Source organism: Haliotis rufescens, unplaced genomic scaffold (genome assembly GCF_023055435.1).
Source record: "Haliotis rufescens isolate VD_foot unplaced genomic scaffold, xgHalRufe1.0.p SCAF_9, whole genome shotgun sequence".
Taxonomy (NCBI): Eukaryota; Metazoa; Mollusca; class Gastropoda; order Lepetellida; family Haliotidae; genus Haliotis; species Haliotis rufescens.
The window spans coordinates 11,812,926-11,839,079 of record NW_025964383.1 but is presented as its reverse complement, the minus strand read 5'-3'; the positions used below and the strand labels follow the sequence as shown (position 1 = coordinate 11,839,079).

Here is a 26,154-nt window from a genome sequence, read left to right as displayed (position 1 = left end):
TGACGTGATATTGCTGGAATATTGATAAAAGTGGCGAAAAAACATACTCACTCTCTCACTCTCATGAGGTGGATGGGGTGTTAGATGCTGGTAGGAGGGGTGAGGGATGTGTGGGTGGATTTAGGTTTGGGGTTACTGGGCTGTATCTGTATTATTGTTTTGTGGTTCAGGGTATGTGATGAGTTCTTCCGATTCAGCTGAGGCAGGTGTTCAGTGAGTGTTTTTCCATTTCCTGGTTGGTTATGAATGGGTTGGATTTGGTTTGGGATGGGATAATATATGGTTGGGGATGAGCGGAGAAGAAAGTTTGTGATGTCCTGTTATTCCACGGTTTACACAAAGGAAACTTTCTGGTGGATTTGAGTGTGGGAGGGAGGATGTAGATAGTAAATGCATTCACATACATAGATACACCTGAAATTTTTTTATGCACCTCTTACTATATATTTTCATATAAAATGGACCCCTGATTCTAAAATGGCTGACAAAGCATCGGCTCGAATCAGAAATCGAATATCAACACCATGTTTTTTAACTGTTCAATGGCATAGTTATTTGACTTCCCCTTAAATTGCTTTCCCTGCTTCTTTGCATCATTTATAGCACAGTTATACATCTTTATAGCACGTTTTGGTGGTATCTTTGACATTTATGAAAATGTTATCAATGTCGTATGTAGATATTTCCAAAAGATACATGAAAGTTGAGAATATATGACAATTAAGTGTGTGGTGTGGTGTGGTGTGGTGTGGTGTGGTGTGGTGTGGTGTGTGGTGAGAAATATTTACAGACCGCGACCATAAAGCTGCACTTTTTCTGAAGTCTGCGTTATACAATCAAACAAAATAACCCCACATGTTTACATTTCTCTTCAAACTGCACTTCCATCAGCAAATTGCATTCATTAACAATCCCCCTGAATGTCTTCTCATCATCTGATGCTGGTATATTTCCATAAATATGTTTCCTGTTAGTTCCCATGGTATGTTTGTGAAGCTCTTAAAATCAAGACCATTATCAGTCACTACCTTGTCTTAATGGATCACAGACATGTGTATACATGCTTTACAATCAGTTATTACGAGGCATGATGCAACCACTGCCTAGTAAAGGGAATCATAATGAGACCTGTCATACCGATGTATATCGTAACTTTCACTTGGCAGGGAAGGGAGGGAAGTTGCGTCTCCTCATCTATCATCACAGCTATCGCCACTGGTGAGGCTACACACTTGTCAACATGGATAATAGGTGGGTAGAAGATACGGAGGTTACGAAGGTGGACAGTGTTGGACAAGCTTTGGTTATATCGATTTTCAAACCTGTCACCAGACTTCTGCGAATTTCTGGTTTCTACCTTGGACGCGAACAATCAAGGCTATTGAAGTGTGCAGTTGTCATCCTGATGGTAGTCCTGAAGTCTGTTACCGTGACCAATGCACTTAGGTACTGTACTTTATTTTGGGAGGAAAACCAGCTGGATGGTAGGTTCACCTCATCAATGGCGGTGTTCTGTTTCTACTCCTATGTAGCATACACGTCGCTGACTCTGACATTTGTTCTTCCAAGACATTTCGGAAGATTCAAGGACCTCCTTGTGTCATACATCACTGAATATGGAGCGTCACCATATCTGAAGTTCGTCAAGTATAAAATACGTTTATTTGCCCTTCTAATCACTTTGTTTTACTTGGGGTTTATGTCCAGTACCACAGTCGGCATTAGCAATGCCTTCCCGTCACTAGAGCGTCACATGGCTCCATTCAACGGTTACCAAGGGACAACTGGAACTGCCTTCCTTGTGGTGTATGTATTTTTCCTGTCAGTAGTGAGTTCTCAGCTATCTGCGGCCCTCGTTCTGTTCAACACAATTACATCAATTCTTGTCAAAGAATTCCAAATACTATCCAAGAAACTTGAAGAAGACATGGACAATTTTGAACGCACATTTGGTCCTTTTTGTCAGAGGCACAAACGTCTTTCGTTGATATCGGACCAAGCGAACAATATTAACACCCACTTTGCATTTGCTACGTATGTGTTTGGGATACCAATGATCTGTTTTCTTTGGTATGGACTAATCCGGGGATCACTGCAGACTGATGAGTTGTTGTTTTGTTCAGCAAACCTCTTCACCATCACAGCTCTGATGATAGATGTGACTGCCGTGGGTTATGTTCTCAACGATACGGTAAGAACATGTAGCATGTAGTAACCTGGAACTGATAGTCGGATCGAAACTCAGATGAGAAATGATTATGTTTCTTTGATGGTCAGGTGAGGTGAGGTGAAATTGGGTTTAACGTCGCGTCCAAGATTTTGATGGTCAGAACCAACCCATGTTTCGATTGTGCATTACTTCGGGCTTTCCTCCTATATTAAGCGGACACACCGGGATATAACTGAAATACTGTTCAAAGCAGTGTTAAACCTAACCTAACAATATTATTACTAATATTAGAGAATATGTTGTTTATTTGGAATGTCATTTATATGTGATAATCAGCAAACGTGTTTTCATAGAATTAGTTTACAAGTTTATTTGTCATCAATGTGTGTAAAGAGCCCTGCCAGGCATACAGTTGTGGATAGTTTTTCCATTTCCTCAGAAATGTAACTTCAGAAACACACTATATCCAGCAAGATTTAATATCCTAATGATCGCCTGTTGATAATTTAAGGGGGCGGTCAGGTAGCCTAGTGGTTAAAGCGTTCGCTCGCCACGCCGAAGACCCGGGTTCGATTCCCAATGTGGGTACAATGTGTGAAGCCCATTTCTGGTGTCCCCCGCCGTGATATTGCTGGAATATTGCTAAAAGCGGCGTAAAACTATACTCACTCACTGATAATTTAAGCAACAGCCAGATCACCTTTGGTGTTTTTTGTGTTCATATGTGGCAAACATATGAAGATTTCATTTCGTCCCCAATGTCCTGTAACACTATTAAACTGTTACCTGTTCAACGACTCCCTGTCATAAGAACTACATGTCCCTGCAACTACAGGTACAGTTTATAAATGTGTCAGTATCCCCATAAAGTTAATGAGGTAATCCAATTGTCATTACAAAGCTGACAAGTTTTGTATTAGCTTAAAAAATGTTCCTTTGTCATGCCGAACCACAGCTAGTAACTATCTATTGCGTTGCAGTGTTTGTGAAACTCACTTGACAACTGTTTTTCAAAAGTTTTGAGTGGGCATTTGGGGCTAATTACATGCTCATCTGGGGATTAGAATCTTGTAATTAATGGCAAGTGAATAAGTCATGAATAAGTCATTATGACAACCTAATGTGCCATCACAGGGATTGTTTCACGAAATGGCTTTGTTTTTATACAGTTGTCTTGTCGGGATATTCTTTGTAATGGGGGCCACGGTCGGCCCAGTCGTCTGTGCAGAGTTGCGTCCCTTGGGCACGCCAGAAACCTATGATTGTGGGTTCCAATCCCGGTTCGCCTCGATAATGTTTCTAGGTTTGTTAGCACCATACCCGTGCTCGTCGGTTTCACCAAAGGGGTAAACGTCTTAGACCTGCATCACTTCGGGCTTTCCTCCCACATTAAGCTGACACGCCGCGATATAACTGGAACTCACTCACTCACTCACTCACTCACTCACTCACTCACTCACTTTGTAATGCCTGTTTTATATATTTCTTTGCCTAAGATGTTCCTTTGTTTGTCATGCTGAACCACAGGTATATACTATCTATTGCGTTGCAGTGTTTGTGTAACTCATTTGAAATTGTCAGCTTAAACCGGGAAGAGTAGAGACTACTATCATGTAATGTTGGACTTTTAGTTCAAATACAGGATGTATCTGGAGGTTGAGATTATTCCATTTCAACTGTACAGAAACTAATCTTGCCCTTCATAGTGTATGTCAAATCTTAGATGGACTTCAGTCTGTACACTCTGTCATATCACCAAAAGGAAAACCTCAGATTCTGTATTAGGAATACCTCTATCAAGAGAACATGGAAAGTGTTTAATATAGCAAACGGAATTGATAATTCCAAACGATCTGATAGAGGTCCATCGAGTGAACGTGACCCAGTACAAATGTACAAACAAGTTCTTAATATTGGAAGACATAGTCGTAAATCATCCTCCTCGAGCGCGCAGACCGCCTCCGTGGTCTAGTGGTAGAGCGTCCGCCCGGACAGCGGAAGGTCCGGGGTTCGATCCCCGGCCGCGTCATACCAAAAGACGTTAAAAGATGTTACTTGTTGTTACCCTGTCTGGCGCTCGGCATTAAGGGGCTAAAACAAGGACTGGTCGGCTCGGAGTCAGTATACTGTGTCTGAGTGGGGTATTCATGTTAAACTGCGGCATGGTATCTCAGTGAGCTAGCACTATAAATCGGCATCAGTCCGGACTAGTACAAGCAGCCACACAAACACACACACGTACATGCACGTCGCTATATAAGTGCAATAATCTTGGACGCGACGTTAAACCAAATTTCACCTCACCTACTGAACATACCTTAAACACTGAAAATCTTACTTGTGCCAAGGGTAAAGGTTAAACAACTTGATAGTGTTGATGCGGATAAATAAGGGTGGTGATAAGTTATGAACGAAACTAACATGATCTAGAAAACTAACCTGGCGAAAATTTAGATAAACATTCGTCTTCATCACCTTACGTGCGTGATGACTTTTATGGAAGTGATCACTTCACTACCCTTGTAATGCTATTGTGAATTTTACGAATTCCAATTTGCCATTATATAAAACGTTATGAATTTGAGAAATTAAGAACTTACATTTTCAGGAATGTGCTAAATCGCTTTAAGTTATTTTCGGGTCAACTAATTTAATTTGCAGACCAAACAATTCGTAAGTTTTCTGCAAATGACTGTAAGCCATGGTTTTAATTCTCAATGCAACCATGCAAGAAAGTGTAGGAATAAAGTGGAAAAACATGTTCCCCAACTATTGAATTAAGGTGTGAAACATAGTTAAACACATAAAAATGTTAATGTTTCAAATCTTCTGTTTGCCTTCTTAAAGAATGACTGATAAATTTAATATTGCAAAAAAAAACTAAGCGAAACTCTATCCAAATACTCTAGAACGTCAAATTATGTTCCCGAGTTTTAGAGATATCTGAAACAACAGAAGAAAAATTGATTTTGATTCCACAGTGGTGAAGACAATAATGAAGTATTTTCAAGAGAACTACACACCTCCTTTGGACAAGCTGATTATGCAGCAGCAGGTTATGATAATATCCATTATCATTTATTGAAGCATTGTCCGAATCATGTCTCTTCAATTTTCTATATACTAGTATTCGTTGAAATATGGACTTCAGGGAATTTCCCTTTATCTTAGCGTAATGCCATCGTTTTCCCCAAACCAAAGCCTTGACGGGATCATACAGACATATCTAATAATATCTCTTAGGAGTTTGTAAAGCTGTGGAACGAATGGTAAATGGTTGATTACTTTTGTATTAGGAAACTAATAATCCTTTTACAAATATTGAATGTGGTTTCCGTACAAATCGAAGTGCTTCACCATTTAGTACAATTGTAATCCTTTGATAATGCTATCGTAAATAAACAACATGTATCAATATTTTTCAATCTTGAGAAAGCCTACGACACTACCTGAAGCATGGCGTTTTATAGGATGTACAGGATGTTAGTTTGAGAGGCTGCTCATCCCCATTTTAAATATCAGTTTGTAACAGACAATATCAAATCTGTTGGGACACAACAGTGTCTGATCATTACAATCAGGACCAGGGTGCCCACATGGCGGTATGCCATCTGTGAAGATAAACTGTTTTTCGAAAGTTTTGAGTGGGCATTTGGGGCTTACATTACATGCTCATCTGGGGATTAGAATCTTGTAATTTATGGCAAGTGAACGCCCACTAAGTCATGAATAGGTCACTATGACAACATTATGTGCCATCAGAGGGATAGTTGCATGAAATGGCTTTGTTTGTATACAGTTGTCTTGTCGGGATATTCTTTGTAATGCCTGTTTTATATATTTCTCTGCCTAAACCCGATACAGTGTGGTCCCGAAAATAGTGTAAAAATTAGTGTGTACAAGTTTGGTGTGAATTGTTTAAACTGAAGGGTCATTAAGAAGCTCACAAAGGTCGAGCATATTAACAGTCTGTCTTATAATCGTTTCACTAAACAGTTACAGCTCAATGGACAGTACCCAAGAAAGAAGAAAATGAAATCAAGGTGATTCGCTTTATTTCTTACAATAAACGTATTGATAACTGTGTACAGTGTTGTCAGATTTTGTTGAACAGATGGATGGTAACTTGGTAGTAACTTGTTCTCTTTGGCCCTCTTACACTCAATACGTCAAGATTCTGGGAAGGAACTCTCTACTAATGTCAGACATCCAGTTGTGTTAACCACTACTTTGCCAGCATATCAGATATAATCGCTGCATGTCAGCTTTATGTGGGACGAAAGCCTGAGGTGATCTAAGGCGTTTACCACTGTGGTAGATACCACTTTCACGGGCATTGTGCTGACACTCCAAGAAATATGATTAGGTCGAATATGGTTTTTGAGCTCGTGGGTGACATCCAGTACTATTTAGTCATACGTTTGATTTAATGTGTGTTCCACAATGCTGTGTGACTTTGCTGGCTCTGTGTCATCCATTATGAAACTTAAATGTGCAAACAACATTCTGTTAAATCCATATGTTTACTCATCTCTTCAAACGACAATGCATTCATTAGTATTACCTCTGAACACGATTTGTGTGTTATGCTGATATATGTCCTTTTAGTTGACCGATACAATGTTTAGGAAGCTCTCTAACATTAATCAAAGAACAGAGCTATTGCTTCCTGGACCTAATGGATTAATGACATGCGTCTTCATGCTCTCAAAGGATGGATAGTGATGCATGATGCAAACTCTGCCCTTAAGTCTCTCAGTAGCGTGATTCATAGTGAGAAATGTCACACCAATATGTCTCGTTAATTTTACAATGTGATGTCGAAATTTGCAGATGACAAGATTCTGTTTTTGCTTGTATGAGTGGTTAGGTTGATCAGTACTGTACACACAACTGTTTTGTCAGAGTTACTGATGCGTGTGTTGTTATCTGTTACCGACCTCCTGTGTAGCATATTATTAATGACATTCCATACACAGACATCACATGCATTCACCTGCTCATTCCGTCCGATACAAAACGTTGCGTTATAGACAGGAGCAGCAGATACCTCAACCAGGCAAGACTGTGAACTTGGATAACGTTGCCCGTATCTATCAGCAGATATGAAGGTGGAAAACATGAAAGTTACGAATGGAGAAGATAATGGACAAGCTTTGTGTATTTCGATTTTCAAACCAGTCATCAGACAGCTACGAATGAATGGTTTCTATCTTGGACGCAAACAATCAATGCCACTGAAGTGTGCAACTATCGTCCTGATGGTAGTGCTGAAGTTTCTTACCGTGTTCAATGCGGTAAGGTACAGCACTATATTTGTTGGGAAAAACAAGCTTGATGGTTGCTTGACTTCATCTCTAGCCGTATTTTTTTTTTACTCCTATGTAGCATACACATCGCTGACTCTGACATTTGTTCTTCCAAGGCATTTTGTAAGATTTCAAGACCTCCTTGGGTCGTATGTCTCAGAGTATGGTGTGTCACCATATCTGAAGAAGTTCATTCATAAAATACGATTATTCACCATACTGTTCACTGCGTTATACTTAAGCTTTATCGCCAGTACCACAGTCGGCATTAACAAAGCCTTCCCATCACTAAAGCGTCACATGGCTCCATTCAACAGTTACCAAGGGACAACAGTAGCTGTATTATATGTATTTATCCTATCAGTGGTGAGTTTACAGCTGTCGTCAGCCAACGTGCTCTTCAACTCAATTACATTCATTCTTATCAAAGAATTCAAAATACTATCCAAGAAACTTAAAGAAGACATGGACAATTTTGAACGCATATTTGGTCCGTTTTGTCAGAGGCACAAACGACTGTCGTTGATATTGGACCAGGCGAACAATATTAACACCCACTTTGCATTTGCTACATATGTGTTTGGGATACCAATGATCTGTTTTCTTTGGTTTGGACTCATCCGGGGATCACTGCAGACTGATGAGTTGTTGTTTTGTTCAGCAAACCTCTTCACCATCACAGCTCTGATGATTGATGTGACGGTTGCGAGTTGTGTTCTCAACGATACGGTAAGAACATGTAACATGATAGTCTGATCGAAACTCAGATGAGAAATGATTATGTTTCTTCACTTTTCAGGGGGCACGGGTGGCCCAGTCGTCTAAGGCGCCGCGATTCGCTGTGCAGAGTTGCGTCCCTTGGGCACGCCAGAAACCTATGATTGTGGGTTCGAATCCCGGTTCTCCCCAATTATGTTTCTAGGTTTGTCAGCGCCATACCCGTGCTCGTGGGTTTCACTGAAGTGGTAAAGGTATGAGACCTGCATCACTTCAGGCTTTCCTCCCACATTAAGCTGACACGCCGTGATATAACTGGAATACTGTTAAAAGCGGCGTTAAACCCAACTCACTCACTCTTGACTTTTCAATACCTACCCTTTCTCGAGTATTTCAACAAGTGGTTAATGTCTAAGACTTGCATCACTTCGGGCTTTCCTCCTGACACGCTGTGATATCAATGGAATACTGTTCAAAGCAGCGATGAAACCAACTCACTCAGTCACTCACTAAAACTGTAGTAGTCCGAATATTATAGTGAATGAGTGAGCACATATAGCATTTCATCAGTCATAGCATGACTAGGAAATGCCATATAATAATACAGTAAAATACGTTTACAACGAACACGTTTATAACGAACTGACAGATATAACGAACCAATTTTTGTCCCGACTTTTTGCTATTGTTATACTGTATATATGCTTATAACGAACTACGGTTATAACGAACTAAAGTTAGTGTTCCCTTTGAGTTCGTTATAACCGTAGTTTACTGTATGATAATAAAACATGTCAACGATAGAAAGTACTACACTGAGCAATATGCCTCATTCGTCTTTTTATCAGTTTGGGAAAATTTAAAACAAGAAACTAACTTCAAAAGGGTTATTGATTGCCCGTAACAATACTAATACCCTAATATTAGGGAAAGCAATGGTCTCTTTAAGGCGTTAAGGGGATAAAACCAGAACCTTTCGGCTCAGAGTCCGTACTCTGTGTCTGAGTCAGGTTTTCATGTTTAAACTGCAGCATGGCATTTCATTGGGTTACCACCGTACAACCGGTATAAGCCGCAATATTAGTGCAATATACCTGAACTTTTACTGTCCTATTTGTCAAACATAATTTGGACCCCAATGTTCTGTAATGATGTTGGGCTGATTGTGAAGACTCCCTGGATATGTCTGGAACATGAGACGGGATATCTATTATTTGCTTACTTATAAAACAACTAATCTTGTCCATCATTGTGCATGTCATATCATAGCTGGGCTCTAAGTCTACAGTTTGGTACCCCTGTTTTGAAAAAAAGAAAAATCTTTTTTTTTTAGAAATAGCTCTTTTGAAAGACGTTTAGAAGTGTCGATTTCATTTGACGCATCAGTGACCAGAATGATGTCCGATGCAGTTCCTATTGGGTACCATACGTTCCCATGTGTGTTTCAGGCGAACAATTGCCGTTGCATGTGTTTCTGACGGATGCCACTGGTGGGGCGAGATACACTCACCTTTTCGCGAACACTATTTGATAATGGTTCATAATCACATGCTCATGATATAGTCGGAATCGTAGATCGACTCTGCTTTTGGCAGAGATTTCTTATGGATATGGTAAGGGTTTTGTCCCTTTTATTTGTTGGAAATGCATAAAAGGGAAAGAAAAGTGCACCAAATTTAGAAAGGATGTCATGGTCCCTCCAAACCACTCACTGTCACCCCATTGCACTGAACACCCTGACATAATGCGATTCTGGAGGAGACAGTTCTTCTTTTAAGAAATCCTTTGCATGCTTACCAGCGTTCCCAAGTGTTGCGAGTTGAATGTTTGGACACAGACAAACAGCTACCAAACCAATGGGCTTGAGAACAAAGACCCTAGAGGGATTTCAGTCACGCCCATTCCCTTAAATATTGTCATCCAAACTCCTACAGGTTCCTCGATTGATCAAGAAGTCGGAGCCTGGCAACATAGTCTTGATGACAGAGCACCATAGCCAAGAAAGAGCGTGAATCGTGACAAAAACAGAAATTTGAGAGGGAAGAGGCAGCCATTTTAATCCACAATGTAATTTCATGTACACGTCATCAGAGGATTACATTTGCATCAAATCAGTATGCCTAATATCAATGCTTTGCATTTAAGCTCAAAAGTTTGCTGGAGAGGGTTAAATGAACCGTAGGACTAGGTGTGTGTATTTCTGACCATTTTGTGTATCCAACACCATGGAATGATTATTTCTTGATGACATCAATTTAGGCCTTAACAGTGTATATATATATATAGTACCCTGCAAATTAACCTTTGAACATTATAGTTTGTTCCTTAAACAGCTGAAAAATATATTATGTCCCCCACTATATGTGATGGGTGTCCTGAAAATATCAAAGACCCAATACACCGTGTTTTGGTGCAGTGGCTGAACCAAGTCCTTGCTAAAATCCCAGTTCTGACCTTTTGTAATGCTCATTCAAATCTAACAAACATTATTTCATTATGAAGATTACTTGCTTTCATTTAAGTATAAACTTTAGTATTCTGAACTCACATATAAGTACACCTCATAATTAAAGTGTTCGCTTGTCCTGCCGAAGGGTGGGGATATTAATTCTGATGGATGTGAAAGGTATCAATGTCAAACGATGAAGAGGCAAGTGTCAACGAGAGGGTAACAATCTGTTCACTCAGAATTGCGATAGTTGACCTTCTGTAATCTCTGTAAGAGTGGAGGGGTTGAGGGCAGTAGAGGGGATAAGGGCGGACAAATGGGCCTTACTCTCGGCACGGCAATTTGAATAAAAACAATAATTGGATCATCTTAAACATAATGCTCAAGACAAAAAGCACATTCTACACCATGTTGTAACTGCGTTTTGGGGCGTCAAGCGATTCTACACACAGTTACCTGTGTATAGTGTATAGCGTTCCATGTCATCATGGTCAGTTAAGGGGTGAGGGGTTTGATGACCGTTACTCCTAACTATCGCCATATAAATTCATGTACTGGCTAACATTCATTCAATGATTAACACAACACAAGGATTCGTACTCACATAACTTTACTATGCCTCAGTCCATCTCAGAAGATACAACTACTAGGACAAAACCAAAGAAGTGAGGCTCGTCACATACTGACTTTCCAAACCGCACACAACTCTCCTAATTTTGGAGGTATCGTTTTAAAGTGTATGAGTTGATTAACTGGTGATAACATCATCGAGACAATCCTGAAAATATCCTGTAAATGTCATCACTCTACTGATTTCCTGCCTGTCTGCCTCAACTCTGTGGCTTTCTCCCTCTTGTTAAAATTTTCACGACAGTCACCATCATGCTATTAACATGTCTTGCCTTCATCATATCGTAATATCATCATAGACTTTCCCAAACCTTGGTGAGCAGTTGTTTCAGTGCACATAATGCATGTTTAATACACGTGCAATGCAGACACAGACAACACCTTGGCACAGGCTAGGTTTGAGCCGCTTAATGTGATGTCTCTTGTATCTGATACGATAAACTGGAAGTTAAGGATCATAAGGTTTTGCTCTAAAATATACCAGTGGAAAAAGAGCAACTGTGCTTAATATATAGTGGTTTAAATGTAATGTTATAAAAAATAACAACATAGTTTTTGGAAATTTGTCTGATCAATGTTTTATAATAAATTAACTGACAAAACTCATACTTGATAACAGGAGAGTGACTAAAAGAGGGGCGTAACAATGTCAATATCGGGTGTGACCTCCATTTGCATTGATACAGGAGAGTTAGAGGGGGTACATTGAAGACACCAGAAAATTGAAAAAATAGCCTGGGGGATGTTGTTCCAAGATTGGACCAACTGAACCGGCATTACCGGGTGGTTCTGGTCCTATCTCATCCCAGATATGTCCTCTGGAAGAGAGGTCTGGAGAAACAAGCAGCCACGTTACGCTGCCTCAAAAAGTCTGTTACAACACATGAAACATTTTGTCCTGCTGCAACATGACGGTACGTACCTGCATTTGAACATACGATAGAATATGGCCCACCACCACCACCAAACTGACGACATTGAGAATCGGAAGTGCAAGCGTCGAAAAACGTTCTTCTGGATGCATGTTGATCCATGCACGACCATCAAAGATGTCCAGATAAAACTAAGACCACCAAGCTGGGCGCACCTGACGGTGACCTGGAAACACACTTGGGCGGTATGGGACCTGGACATTGTGCTCCGTCAAGATGTTGCCTATGGTTCTGCCACTAATGGGTCTCAACCCAGGAACTGTTCAAGCTGCTAATGTGGCAGTTTGCTATCGATTCTGGTGATGCACCAACCGAATATGGCTGCCTTGTTGACGTGTCGTGGATCGCCCTGCTGTCGATTACTTTTCCAAAAAGATAATACTGTGTTTTGATGAACATTAAAATGTCTGGCAACTTCGTTCACAAACAATGTGCATGAGGATCATGCTCCCAACAAACATGCTGGTACCGTAAACGTGCACCTTGCATCAACGTGCAAATCTTGAATCACGACATTTAAAATTTCAGAATAATTTTGCCATGCCAACTTTAAATGAAGGGCAGTTGCTTTTTCCGTAGGTACATATGAAACGTATCAAGACACATAATACCAAGTGACGGAAAGGTTAGTTGAACATGAAATGGCAAGCGATTTATTCTAGTGATGCACTTCAAATTACACGTTAATTGAGACAATGGTTGTACTAAATACGGTTGGTACGATGCAGTAATTAGTCTGGTAATATAGTGGCCATGAAGGAAACTTAATATTAAAGCCCGTTTATATATATTTATCACAAAGAACAATGAAGAAAGAAGCATAGTTTGTTTCATGAGAAACGAAAAGAAATAGTGCAGATAATAGACTGGAGGATTGTGAGAATATGTGGGAAATTCCTAACTTAACCCACCTGTTCGTAAAATGGACTTGTCCGGCATTGCCGAGGTCGGACTCTATTCAGGGAGCCATCATTATTTAAGTATGTGTAAATATCTTAAAAAGCTTGTACATTTTAGGAACATCTTTAAAGAACCCCATACTATTTTAGCACAATACTGGTGCAAGAACTAGTGTGTACACGTTTGGTATGACATCGTCGCCGCAGGGTATTTTGAGATGACCAACATGAAGCTGACACCAGGTGTTAGATACTGAAGAGTCTGTCTTTAAATAAATTTTCCATCCCATCTCTGGGAGACTGAAAATCGCTTCTGACACTCTTTTATTGCCGTGTACCATGTTGTCAGACATTGCTCAATATGCATTGGGGGGGCACGGGTGGCCCAGTCGTCTAAGGCGCCGCGATTCGCTGTGCAGAGTTGCGTCCCTTGGGCACGCCAGAAACCTATGATTGTGGGTTCGAATCCCGGTTCGCCCCGGGTATGTTTCTAGGTTTGTCAGCACCATACCCATGCTCGTGGGTTTCACCAAAGTGGTAAACGTCTGAGACCTGCATCACTTCGGGCTTTCCTCACACATTAAGCTGGCACGCCGTGATATAACTGGAATACTGTTAAAAGCGGCGTTAAACCCAACTCACTCACTCACTCAATATGCATTGGCACAAAACAAGATGGTCATTTCCAGGTACCACCACAGTCGGATACATTCCCAACATATCATACCATTCAGCTAACATCAAAGGACAACCACAACTACCCTACTGGTTATTGCTGTTGAAGAGTGCACAACTAACTTCAGTTCTTGCTTAGTTTAATACAGTTAAAACAATTCTGATCGGGGAATTCTGAACAATATTCAAGACACTCGAAGATAGGTACAAATTTGAAACGATCATTAGTCAGTTTTATCACGGGCTATATTCCACATAATAATCCTAACACTGACGTGCGATGGACAATGAATCATTAACTTTATCTGATTTTCTATTGATGACCTACTTGACCTACACTTTATGGGATGAAAACAAATCCCTTATCAGCTGAACAGTTATACCGTGTTGGTGACAGAACATTACACATTGCCTTGTTGGTGCAGGTAGAGCCACATTTTCCCTGAATTAATCCCGGCAACCACTCACTGCGACTGGGATTGGATGACCAGCCAGGTGTGGTTTGATTGATCCTGTAATTACTAACGGTGTATGATACCCACTCACATGAAGCCACACATTTACACTACACTTGAAGCATGTTTTATTAATGGTAATATGATCGTCTCTCTGATTGTCTTTGCTATCATGTGTAGTGACATTAGTTCATTTAATGTGACTGTGATTCACATTCAATTTACAAGCCATCCCTCACACAACCATACCCACATACTAATGTGCCCTGTGCCTTTATATGTAATGTATTATCGATAGGTTTTCATTGGACGAAAGGAACTTCAAACTAAACTTTTTGGCGTGATAACGCCAAGGGAAAATGTAAATACCTTTGTTTGGTGAATAGTGAAGTAGATTGCTTTGGACCCCTTGGGGTGCACGCATGATTTCTGCTGCCATCAGTGTGTGTGATGCACTTAATCGATTCGTTTCAAATGCAATATCCCCGTATTGCTCGGAATAGCTGCTAATGCACTACCATGTGACAGCATCTAACTGTACCAGTTGTGTATACTCTGTCTGTCTGAGCTTTGCAGTTGAATTGAGGACGCACCACCATGAAGCTTACAAAGGTGGAAGACATTGGACAGTTTGAGTTAAACTCGTTCATGAAACCTTTAATTCAAATTTTACACTTAAATGGATTTTACCATGGACAGGAGCAAAGTCGAAGATTCAAATGCGCTGTTTTATTTCAGGCACTTATCTTCAAGAGTCTAACCGTGTATAATGTTGTCAGATATTGTTCTATATTTGTTGTGGAGAACAAATTCGATGGCAACTTGATGTCATCTCTTGCGGTATTGTCGTTCTACTTGTATGCTACATACTTATCATTGGCTCTGACATTTGCCATTCCAAAACATTTCTGGAGATATGAAAACCTTATTGATGCTTACATATCGGACTTTGGTGCATCGCCATATCTAATGACACTGAAGCATAAAATACGCAAATTTGTTGTAATTGTCGAGCTGTTTTATTTAAGTTTCATTGTAAGTACAACATTGGGCTTAAACAATGCGTTTCCAACACTGGAACGTCATATGACCCCATTCAATGACTATCAAGGGTCAGCCAGAATCGCCTTACTTGTATTCTATGTGTTTGTACAAATTGTTGTCAGCTCACAGCTGGTTATGGCTATTGTCCTGTTCAACACAACCACGATATGTCTGATCAAGGAATTCCGAATACTATCCAAGAAACTTGAAGAAGACATGGAGAAATTTGAAAGCATCTTTGGTCAGTTTTGTCAGAGGCACAAGCGTCTGTCGTTGATATCGGATGAAGGGAACAGTTTTAACAGCCACGTTGCATTTGCTACCTATGTGTTTGGGATACCAATGGTCTGTTTTCTTGTTTATGGACTAATGCGGGGATCACTTCCAAAGGATGAGTTGTTGTTTTGTTCTGGGAACCTCTGCACCATCACAGCTCTGATGATACTTGTGACTGTCATGGGATTAGTTCTCAACGATTCGGTAAGACAATTGATATGATTTTAATGCAGATTATATTGGGCATTGTCTGAGAGAAGGAACATAACTTATTTGATCTGTTACTGTATCCAGAGATCATTTAAATGTTAAGATCCGTCTCTTGCTAAGTACCTTTCCAAGGCGAAAGTTGAGTCTAGTGACTCTCTGTAATTACCTTGCGGAAAACTAACTCGTGGAAAAGGCGACTGATTCGATATTCATTAATATTTAAAAACAGGTTTGTAAAGAAAATCTGTTCTGAAGCTTTAAAGCTTTCGCCACAGATTAATGTGTTACACAGATAAAAAGGAAACAACCATTTTACCTCAGGTGGATTGAGCAGCAATCTGTATACATTACCTATTCTTACATTGTGAGAATGTTACAACTAGCCATTACAAAGTAAAGAGGATACAATATTGTATTCAAGGCCAAAACACACCAGGGCTAGGCTTGCTGTAGGCATCGACGTAATACGCTCTGCTTGCTATGTTCACATAACCTCATTATTGGGACACCCGTGAAGATCCGGGGTAGGACAGGTCTTCAGCATCCCATGCTTGCCGTAAAAGATGACTATGCTTGTCGTAAAAGGCGACTAACGGGATCGGGTGGTCAGGCTCGCTGACTTGGTTGATGCATGTCATCGATCCCAATTGCGTGGATCGATGCTTATGATATCAATCGCTGGATGGTCTGTTCCTGACTCGATTATTTACAGACCGCCATCATATAGTTGGAATATTGCTGAGGGCGGCGTAAAACAACCAACCATTATTTGGCAAGTTTGTATAACCTCGTTTACAGATCCGCCGACCCAAAATTTCACAAATTTGGAATTAACTTAAACTGATTAGAACAGTCGTTATTTATACATTAGTCTGCTAAATGTATAACGCAAAAATGTGTTGAGAGTATTATTCTGCTCTCTGTTAGGACTGACTTGGTTAAGTTGGATGTCTCGTGTTTCTGGATGTTTCTCGAGAAACATGAGTGCGGCTCTTCGGGACCAGCAAATACATCAGCCAACCCGACCAGTGACAATTGTTTAAATTAACAATTAACGTATGTTTTAATGGGTATTCTTGGTAATTTGCTTGCTGTATAAAAAAATCATATATTTTGATATACTACAAAAAAGAAGTTAATGAACATGAGACAACAATGAATCTGTCATGGTAAGAAACACCAGATTTACCACACAGAGAGGGAGAGAGCGCACATTAAAAACGGCAACAATGGTTTGCAAATAGATGTTTCATTTTGACAACCGACTCAATGTTTGGAACAAAAGAACATTCGCAAGCTAAATAACTACATTTTATAAAACGAAAACGATACATTCTTACAGTCGGCGGATAGATACTCATGGACTCGCCCGATATGGTGCACAGGGGCTTGTAACGCACAGAAAATAGCAGCTACAAGAGATTTTGGCACTGTAAACCCGGCATAGGGACACCATCGATCAATTTTACCCATGTTACAGTCCAGTGTCGCTATGTTCCCCGACCGATGTCCGACACCGCTCGGTAATCTCCGGCGGCCGTCATTGTACTGTGTCATTCGTCACCACTCGCTCCTTTCCGTAACCTGCAATAAGACTCGTCCCCCTATCGATGAATGTTATGTGCGAAAATCGACAAACCAATCAGAATGCGCGTATGATTTCAAGTTCTTCGTCAAAGAATCCCTCAGAAATAATTTTGATTTTACATATGTCTTGCATCTAAAAATATACCAAAGGCACAGTTAAATGTGTTCAATCATACTGTATAATTCCCAACGTCCCGATGCGCTTTAAATTGCATCTGAAATATAATATAATATATGGGGAAAATGTGTGAACCATTACGCAACGAGTTGACAATTGTTTCAGGTATGCCCGTTTGCGCTAAGACGGAACCCGAAACCCGGTCGCAAAAATGGCCACGAGGGGGGCACGAGTCGCTATTCGGCTTGTCCCGGAATAACACGAGTTGGTCACGAATGTGTAATGTGTGTGATCATTTGGTGTTAGAGAATTAGTGGCCAAACTATGTCTCTCTCTTTTAATCTAATGACACTCTCAAACCATGTAATGACTGAATGTATGTTATCTGGCATATGTTCTCTACTATAATCTTGTATTAAAAATGTTTATTTTTGTATTCATGATTTGCAAACACTAGGGGAATTCATATCTACATTCAGATATTTCTCAAGTATTTATGGTCATTTTTGCCTTTCAATAATTGTACATAGCTTGTTGTTAAACTTTAATGCTACCGTTGGATAGCTTATGTTCATATTTTGATACTAACATCTCCAGTGTAAATATAGTAGTTAGTCTGCTATTCGTGTTTTTCCCGTGTTTAGAAACACACGTTGGCTTGTTGCCCCCATCGGTGGTATTCCCCTGCGGTCCTCGACAGGATATTCAGTTTTGCTAGTCCCTACCCCTAAATAAAGCTATCCCTCTACTTTTATTTCGTACTTCATGCCACCACTTACCAATTAAAAAAGGAAGATGGAATGGGATACCTATTTGTGAAAGAAAATGTAAACTGTGTTTTATTGATGATATTGGAGATGAATTTCACTATATTTTTAAATGTCCATATTTCACTTGAGAAAGAATTTTGTATATCCCACCTACATATTCTAAAAGACCTAATATGGTTAAATTTCAAAGACTTTTCACTTGTAAAGAGATATCTGTATTAAAAACCCTTAGTAAATTCTGTAAATATGTCATGCAAATTGTAAAATCTTCCGGCTCACCACATATCCGCTATTATAATGTGTATTTTGCGTCATTTTGTACCTCATATGCCGAGGATCTCGGCCTGAGCGTAGTAAAGTTCTGTTCTGTTCTGTGGATAACCAGCTTTTGCGTGATTTGAAGTCTTTGTAAATTGTGTTTCTCATACTCAGTTTTTTAGCAATACGTGGATAACCAACCTTCCCGTGTTTGACTAGGCGCTTAGTGACTAGTGTTTCCAATACTTTAGTATTTCCTTGTTCAGTCAAAGTGACGGAAACATTAGTCGATTAAGACTAGTTGATTTTCAGACGTAATCGTCTATTTTTGTTGTCTAAGTGTCTCATTTTAGGGATAAACCCTCGGTGTTTATACCCCCTTTGTTTACTGAGCCGAGGTTATTCACTCATTAGAGTGTGGAGTTAATTGACTCAGGTGTTAATTTGTCGCAGCCGACTTAATCGGCACTCGACGCACCGGCTCCATATCTTGTCAAAGTGTTGTTTTAGCTACCTTCCCTTTTATAGCTGTAATACAATTGTCCGGCTAAAAAACGCTTGTATATTTGCGCTGATAGAATTAATTTGTGATTTGTATGAGCGCAGATTGGCTTTGTTTTTAATTGTCAACTATGAGCACAATTAATTGTAATCTAATAAACCTAAGAACCTATAACCACGTTTTGTTTATCACTTTATACTTATTTTATGACACCCCTGATCATTGGAGCAGGCAACACAGAACGACGCTCCAATCCACACTAAATTACAACAGTCAGATGACACTAGCAACGGTACTAATCCCCCTAAATGACTTACAAATCTTTAAAGCACTAGGCATATATCTAATCAAAACAGGCCTAGTTGGCCGCATTTAAAACTAAAAGAACAACAAACAAGCTGCCAATAAAACCTAAAATTCTAAACCTATAAAAACACACAAACTCCTTTTAGTCCCCCCTCCACCTTGTGCATGGCATATTTCAAAATTCCAAATTTGTTCTCCAAATGCAGTAAGCAACCCTAAAAAGCCCCACCCAGGTATCCTCACCTTTTCGGACATACCCCTTTCGACCAAACACCAAATGGCCTGGCGGGCCCGTGCGCGAAATAGGCATATGTCGGAAAGCGCACGTTGAATTACCAATTTAAGTAAGTAAGTATTGGAGCACAGCTCCGTGACAGGCAGCCACACACACATACATACATGCTTGTCGCTAAATAAGTGCAATAATCATGAAACTCTATTTCCCCTCACCATTTCACATGTTCCAGGAGGTTAGATGGACGCACAGCATGAACTGTGAGATTCTTCGAAAATATAATCCTCTGTTATTGAGTCCCAACTTCATGAAGCTATAGAACGTAAAACGTTACTTTTAACACAGGGTTTTCATGTTGGTAGAATTTTTATGAAGTTGTTATTTTGATTTGTGAAGAAAACAAAAGAAAATCGACACAGAACATTACATGCACGCGAGAAAGAATTTGCTTATGTTTTTTTTTATATACTGAAGGAAACAAATAAGGGAACATCACTTTATCACACTGTTTCTTTATTTATTTCCAGATTTTCACCCACAGAGCAACTCAAAGCATGCGAAGAAACCTGGAAAAGAATAAAGGAACATGTATTTTCATGTGTTCCCTTATTTGTTTCCCTCAGTATATCTACAAAAATAATGTTATTGTTAATGACGGATAATGCGCCATTATGGTGTACCTGTTGGCCTGTTTTCATTCCGGTTAACACATTTTTTGATAAAAACATCTTCGACCTGACGCAATTTATTAATTTCCCGGGTTTACATTCGGTTTTTATCCAATACTTCTACAGTGCTATTTGGCATAATGCAGCAATAGAAATGCGGCGAACATAAGTTAAGGGAATAACAATCAACGACTTACAAATATTACCCTTCAATCATAGGGTTGGCTGCTAAACCAATAAAGAGGTCCTTATCATGACAGGAACACAGATTAGTATTGTCGTCATGCTGTTTCAAACAATGGAAATCCATTAGGCTAATAGCTCCATACGATAATGTTTTGGTTTACCCACTACTAGCCGGATTATAAGAGGCAGATGAAGTTGTATAGATTTACAATTCGTGTTTAGTTAGAAAACATTTGCATTTAGCCTGTAACCAATGCAGATGTACGTTTTCGTTGTCGTGTGTACACTTCTTAAATAGCATTGTTCCACGAATATTTGCCAGGAATCTATAAAACGTAGTCATTCAGAAACATTGACTTAGATCCTACTTCGTGACTCTAGGGATAGCTTCTGTGGACATATAACAACCCTATCCTATCGGAGTCAAACCTTCAATGTTTTTTTCTAATTAGAAAATGTGTACGAAGAAAATCATACTGCAATAATACCATGCCTCTATGAGCCAACATTTGTTTTCTTGAACCATGAAGCTTAAAGTGGAACCAATTTCAACCACAGGACATCGGCCTGCTTGCAGTGACACAGACAGTGTTAACAGAAATGTTGATGGAATATTTCGACCAATACATCTGCTCCTACGGGTGTCCGGTTTCTACATCGGTTGTAACAAACACAGAATGTGCAATGCCCTAGAGCTTCTTCACTGCGTTACCATGAAGCTTGTCCTTGTGTTCAACATGGCTCGCTACTCCACAGTGTTCCTCATCGACACCGAATTTGGAGGCAGCTTGATGGGATCTTTGTCACTCTTCCTCCTCTATACCTTAGGAGCCATTCTGTCCATTGTCATGGCCAAGCCGATATACAAGTGGCTCCCACGTTTCATCGATGAAATGAAGAGCTACATTAAAGAATACGGGAGCTCTCCGTATTTGGCCAAGGCAAAGTCACAACTGAGGATCATCCTTATAATTGGCCTCATACTAGATCTGGCATATCTTTTAACAATATCAGAAGGTATACACAGCCTACTGCCCTCTTTACGCCGACATCTGACGCCGTTTCAATCGGCATCCGGGGTAGAGTACACCATGCTGATGGCTCTCCATGGATACCTGATGATGGTGGTTGGATTGACATTCGTTTCAATCTTCATCCTCTTCCTGGTTTTGACCCACTGCTTGAAGCTTGAATTCAGTTTTGTTTCCAAGGCATTCAAGGATGCGCTAGCCAATGGGGAGGTTTACTTTGAGACAAAATTTGATATACTGCGACAACGCCACGAGAACCTGTGCCAGCTAACGGGCGCAGCTAATGAGATGGTGTGTCACTTTGCAGCCCTTGTCTATTTGTTCGGGATGCCAATCATCTGCTGTCTTGCTTTTGGAGTCATTCGAGGATCACTTCCGGTTGACGATATCATATTCAATTCATGGAACCTTATAACGGTCCTGTTTTATATGGCCTTCATAACAGCAATGGGAGCAAACCTCAATATCAGGGTAGGATCAGTGACTGAGAACGTATTACAGACAGATTACAGAGTAGGCGACAGTTGTGGTTGGCCCATAAGCCGGAGAAAGCAGGAAGAAAGTCTGAACCATTGTAACAGCGACATGTATATGTATTAGTGCTGCATAAGTTCATGAATGATTTCATGACTCAATTTCAACACCAGTTGTTTAAATATATGATTGTCAAATTACTATTTAATGGGGTACAAGGTTACTGTTTGCGAAAATAACTAATTTATCATACTTATATCGTGTTTTTGTTGTTTTATGCTTTTGCTGTTCAGCCATGAAATAAATAGTAGAAATTAATATATGGTAGGCTTTATTTGTTGATATATTATATTAATACAGCGATTCAAAAGGTTATGATTTTCTCAGCTACTCCTTGCCTTGGAAAATATCATCATTCTTAATTCATAGTCTATTGTGGCCAGACTAGTTTTATTTTGTTTAACTGAAAGATGTACGTGGTAGAACATATGCATATTTTGACCATTTTATGTTTGCAATTTAATTTTATAGCTTTATTTAGGAGATTAGTCTCTGCATTTTGGCATGTGTGTAAAATAGCCCGTACAACAACAAAAAATGACATTGACTGATTGTATGAAAAGGACGGATAAGTCAATATTCTGATGCTTCGGTGTTTATTTGAAAAAAAACCCCAACATTGCTAATCATATATAGGCGCTCTGATAATCGTTGATATACTGTATATTATTTTCAGGCAAACGAACCCCTGCAACACATATTCCGCTCTAACTGGGCGTCTTATTCGGAGGGGACTACCCAGAAGGTGAGTTGGTTAATCATGCCACAATATGTTGCTGTGCCAATATCAACAGTATGATAATGGGGGGTAGTATATGGCAGATTATTAAACAAATACTTGCCTTTTGTCAGGTAGACATCTGATAACATGGTTGTTTAAGAAACCCGTTCAAATGATTCACAACTTGTTATTATGCTATATCCGAAGTTTAACGCCTGCTGTGTTGATGATGAAAGATTCCCTCTCACGTATGTCCTCACAGCGCGGAGTTCTTTGACAAAAGGGGAATTGGTTACTTTTGTCCTCGACGGCTATATGCAAGCGGGGAAGGAGAAATACACAAACAATACAAATGGTTTATGGGACTCAAGGGGATCCTGGCAACTAAGGGAACGCCGTGAGCTGATGCGCATGGCAGAATCATCAAGACATGGGTGTTATATCACAAATCTCAGCTTAATGTGAGAGGTAGAACTAAAATGATGCAGGTCTTAGAAGATCTCCTTGTAACCCACAAGCAGGGGTGCTAACATAGAAATGGTCATTATAATGTAGTGAGACTTGGATTCAAAGCCAGAGTTAGAGGATCCTCACGCGGTGGTACATCTGCACAGCGAGCTACGGCGACAGCACATTAAATGCTGATGCATGTATGGATGAGTTTGTTGTGGATGTAGAGTGCACTGATGGATCTGTTGTCAACGTTGGATTAGTGCAGTTATAACATGATCACATTATCATGGGACATCGCGTAAAGGCTATTTATATATAATCTTCAAAATAATAAGTCTTTATGAAACCCATTACGTTTATTTTTCACAGATTTCCTTGTTCGTGGCCAGGCTCGCTTCTGAAAAGGTCGGCTATTCTGTCTATGGCTTGTTCACAATCGACAGATCGACAATTTTGATGGTATGTTATTTAATTACAAACAAATATGTCATTTGAACGCTGTTTCTGGCGTTGTACCCACTATTGTCCTTGAATCAGTTAGCTCCGTCGATCTTGTGTACACGTGCTACTATCAGATCATCTCGTACTGGCTTTACTGTTAGGAGGGTGTGAGGGGTGGTGGTTGGGTTAACGTTGTGGTTAATACGATTTACCGAAAACATAGGTTTTATTACCCACATGCGAACATTATTTGTTCTCACGCTAATGCATGGATTGTTGCTGAAAAAACGGTACTATACAGTTACGCTGTTTCCAGGGTGTAGATGCTAAAAATTGGCATTTACTTTCTTGCATGTTCACCTGAAAGATAGATTATTCAGGCTCATAAACGAGATTTCCCCCTTACAAATCAAACAGTCATTTTCAACTTTCTCTTCATGTCGAACAATATTCCTGCAGCTCCAGCCCTTGGTGTGTACATTTCAAAACGTTTGAGGTACAATCGGTCGTGTTCTTTTTACCCCGATTTCAAAGGGCGTCATACAATCAAGGCCTTTGTAAAATTTTCGAAAAGATTTATGGTAGACATGTGGAGGACATTTCCAAAGTTGACGCATTAGTGACAAAAATGATGTTCGATGACATTCCCGGTTTTGACTACCATATGTTCCTCTGTTTTTTAATGTGAACAACTAACTTGCTTTTGCATGTGTTTGTTACGGGTACCACCTGTGGGGCAGGATACGCCCATTCTTTCGCGAACACCTGGTATCATCACTATTTCATAGTGATTCATAAACACATGCTCAGGGTATAGTCGGAATCGAACAATCGAGATTTCTTATGAATATGGAAAGGGTTTTGTTGCTTTTATTTGCATGTGATGTAATCGTTGCCTTCCTTTAAAATGTTGATGTACGCATCTTTTTTTAAATGGATAATTATGTTAGAAATGAAGTCATAATCTCTCTGTTGTTTTTTCTGTCTAGGTGGTGGGTACAATCCTGACGTATGCTGTGGTGGTCCTCCAGGTGCAGCCTGACTCAGGAGCTGCCTGTAACAGGTGCCTGACCGCCGACAATCTCAACCTAACACAGCTGTGTTCCTAGGACAGTTCTGACTCAGGAGGTGCCTGTAACAGGTGCCTGACCGCCGACAGTCTCAACCTCACACAGCTGTGTTCCTAGGACAGTTCTGACTTAGACGCTGCCTGTAACAGGTGCCTGACCGCCGACAGTCTCAACCTCACACAGCTGTGTTCCTAGGACAGTTCTGACCCAGGAGCTGGCTGTAACATGTGCCTCACCACCGACAGTCTCAACCTCTGTGTTCCTAGGACAGTTCTGACTCAGGAGCTGCATGCAATGAACGGTGTTTACTCACCCACAATGTCAATGTCACTAGAACTGTTCTGGCTCTGCATGTGGCTACTGGAGTGAGTGAGTATGGTTTTACGCCGCTTATAGTAATATTCCAGGAGACACCAGAAGTGGGCTTCACACAGTGTACCCATGTCGGGAATCGAACCCGGGTCTTCGGCGTGACGAGAGATCGCTTTAACTACTATGCTACCCTACGACTGGAGCTTCTTCACGCACAACCTCAAACTGGCACTAAATGTCCCTTGACCGTTCTGACCCAGGAGCCAGCTGGACTCGTCATACCTCTAGCAGCTGGTACAAATATCACTTGGCCAAGTGATGCTGTGGCTACCTTCGTGGTTCCTGACTGTATCGTCTTCTTCATTAAACATCGTGCTGATCTCACTTTTTCAATGTTTGGTGGGCGAGCTTCAAAATGTCTGTCATGCTTATGGCACAGTTCTGGGTTAGCCAGCTGGACTCGTCACACCTCCAGCAACTGGTACACATGACACTTGGTCAAGTGATGCTGTGGCTACCTCCGCGTATCTCATACCATGCTGTTGTGAGATAACCAACATAGATGTACAGTGGTCTGCTTGCAGTGTGTTTATTTCATCAATAAAGATAGAGATATTCTACCTTCATAACGGCGGCTTGTATATTATCGAATCTAGGCCAGACAAACATGTGACATGCAATCAACCTGTGCCCACTTGCACAAAACCATCTTAGCGTTAAGATTATCTTAAGCCCATGTTGATGTATGGGAGTTACTATCACTTAGCGCTAAGATCGCTTTGTGCAAGTGGGCCAAGGGCACTGAGTCTGACAATCCGATCCAATAGTAGCCTGTCATAGACAATAGAACAATGGGGAATCTACGATAGACGAGTGGTGGAAGTGTTCGTTCGCCATATGGCCAGGTCCGACAGCTAAGGATGACATAATACTCACACATTCATGTCAAGCTGATTGAACCTGGTTGGTTTGGGTGCTGTTTCCACCAAAGTACAATGTACGTAATGCCGGTTAAGGTCATAGACAATTATTAATTCAGGTTCTTACCCCCTGGAAATTTCTGGTCAGAATATGTATCCACAAAACTTTACTTGTCGTAAGAGCCAGCTTAATGTGATGGGTTGTCAGGCTCGATAACTGAGTAGATTGTATTTCATCGTACCACAGTGTCGTAAGTTGTTGCTCTTACTATCAAT

The 26,154-nt window shown here is 40.3% G+C and overlaps 1 protein-coding gene across 3 annotated transcripts; it reads left to right on the top strand.

Moving 5' to 3' along the window:
• Positions 1 to 831: 831 nt before the first annotated feature.
• Positions 832 to 25,342, top strand: LOC124118100. 3 transcript variants are annotated; one of them, XM_048391491.1, is made up of 4 exons: positions 832 to 2,191; positions 22,638 to 22,706; positions 23,505 to 23,594; positions 24,566 to 25,342. In XM_048391491.1, the coding sequence occupies exons 1-4, from the start codon at positions 1,241 to 1,243 to the stop codon at positions 24,683 to 24,685; spliced, it is 1,230 nt and encodes a 409-aa protein (XP_048247448.1). In that variant the 5' UTR covers positions 832 to 1,240; the 3' UTR covers positions 24,686 to 25,342. The 3 variants fall into 3 exon arrangements, with proteins under 3 accessions (XP_048247448.1, XP_048247449.1, XP_046336131.2); XM_048391492.1 differs by lacking the exon at positions 832 to 2,191 and adding an exon at positions 7,190 to 8,208; XM_046480175.2 differs by lacking the exon at positions 832 to 2,191 and adding an exon at positions 14,730 to 15,760.
• Positions 25,343 to 26,154: the final 812 nt, after the last annotated feature.

What these genes read in the sequence shown, in the direction of transcription:
- LOC124118100 (XM_048391491.1), top strand. Translation starts at nt 1,241, where the DNA reads ATGGATAATAGGTGGGTAGAAGATACGGAGGTTACGAAGGTGGACAGT. An exon ending in CGGAGGGGACTACCCAGAAG is followed by an intron (nt 22,707 to 23,504) that starts GTGAGTTGGTTA and finishes TATTTTTCACAG; the next exon opens with ATTTCCTTGTTCGTGGCCAG. An exon ending in ACAGATCGACAATTTTGATG is followed by an intron (nt 23,595 to 24,565) that starts GTATGTTATTTA and finishes TTTTCTGTCTAG; the next exon opens with GTGGTGGGTACAATCCTGAC.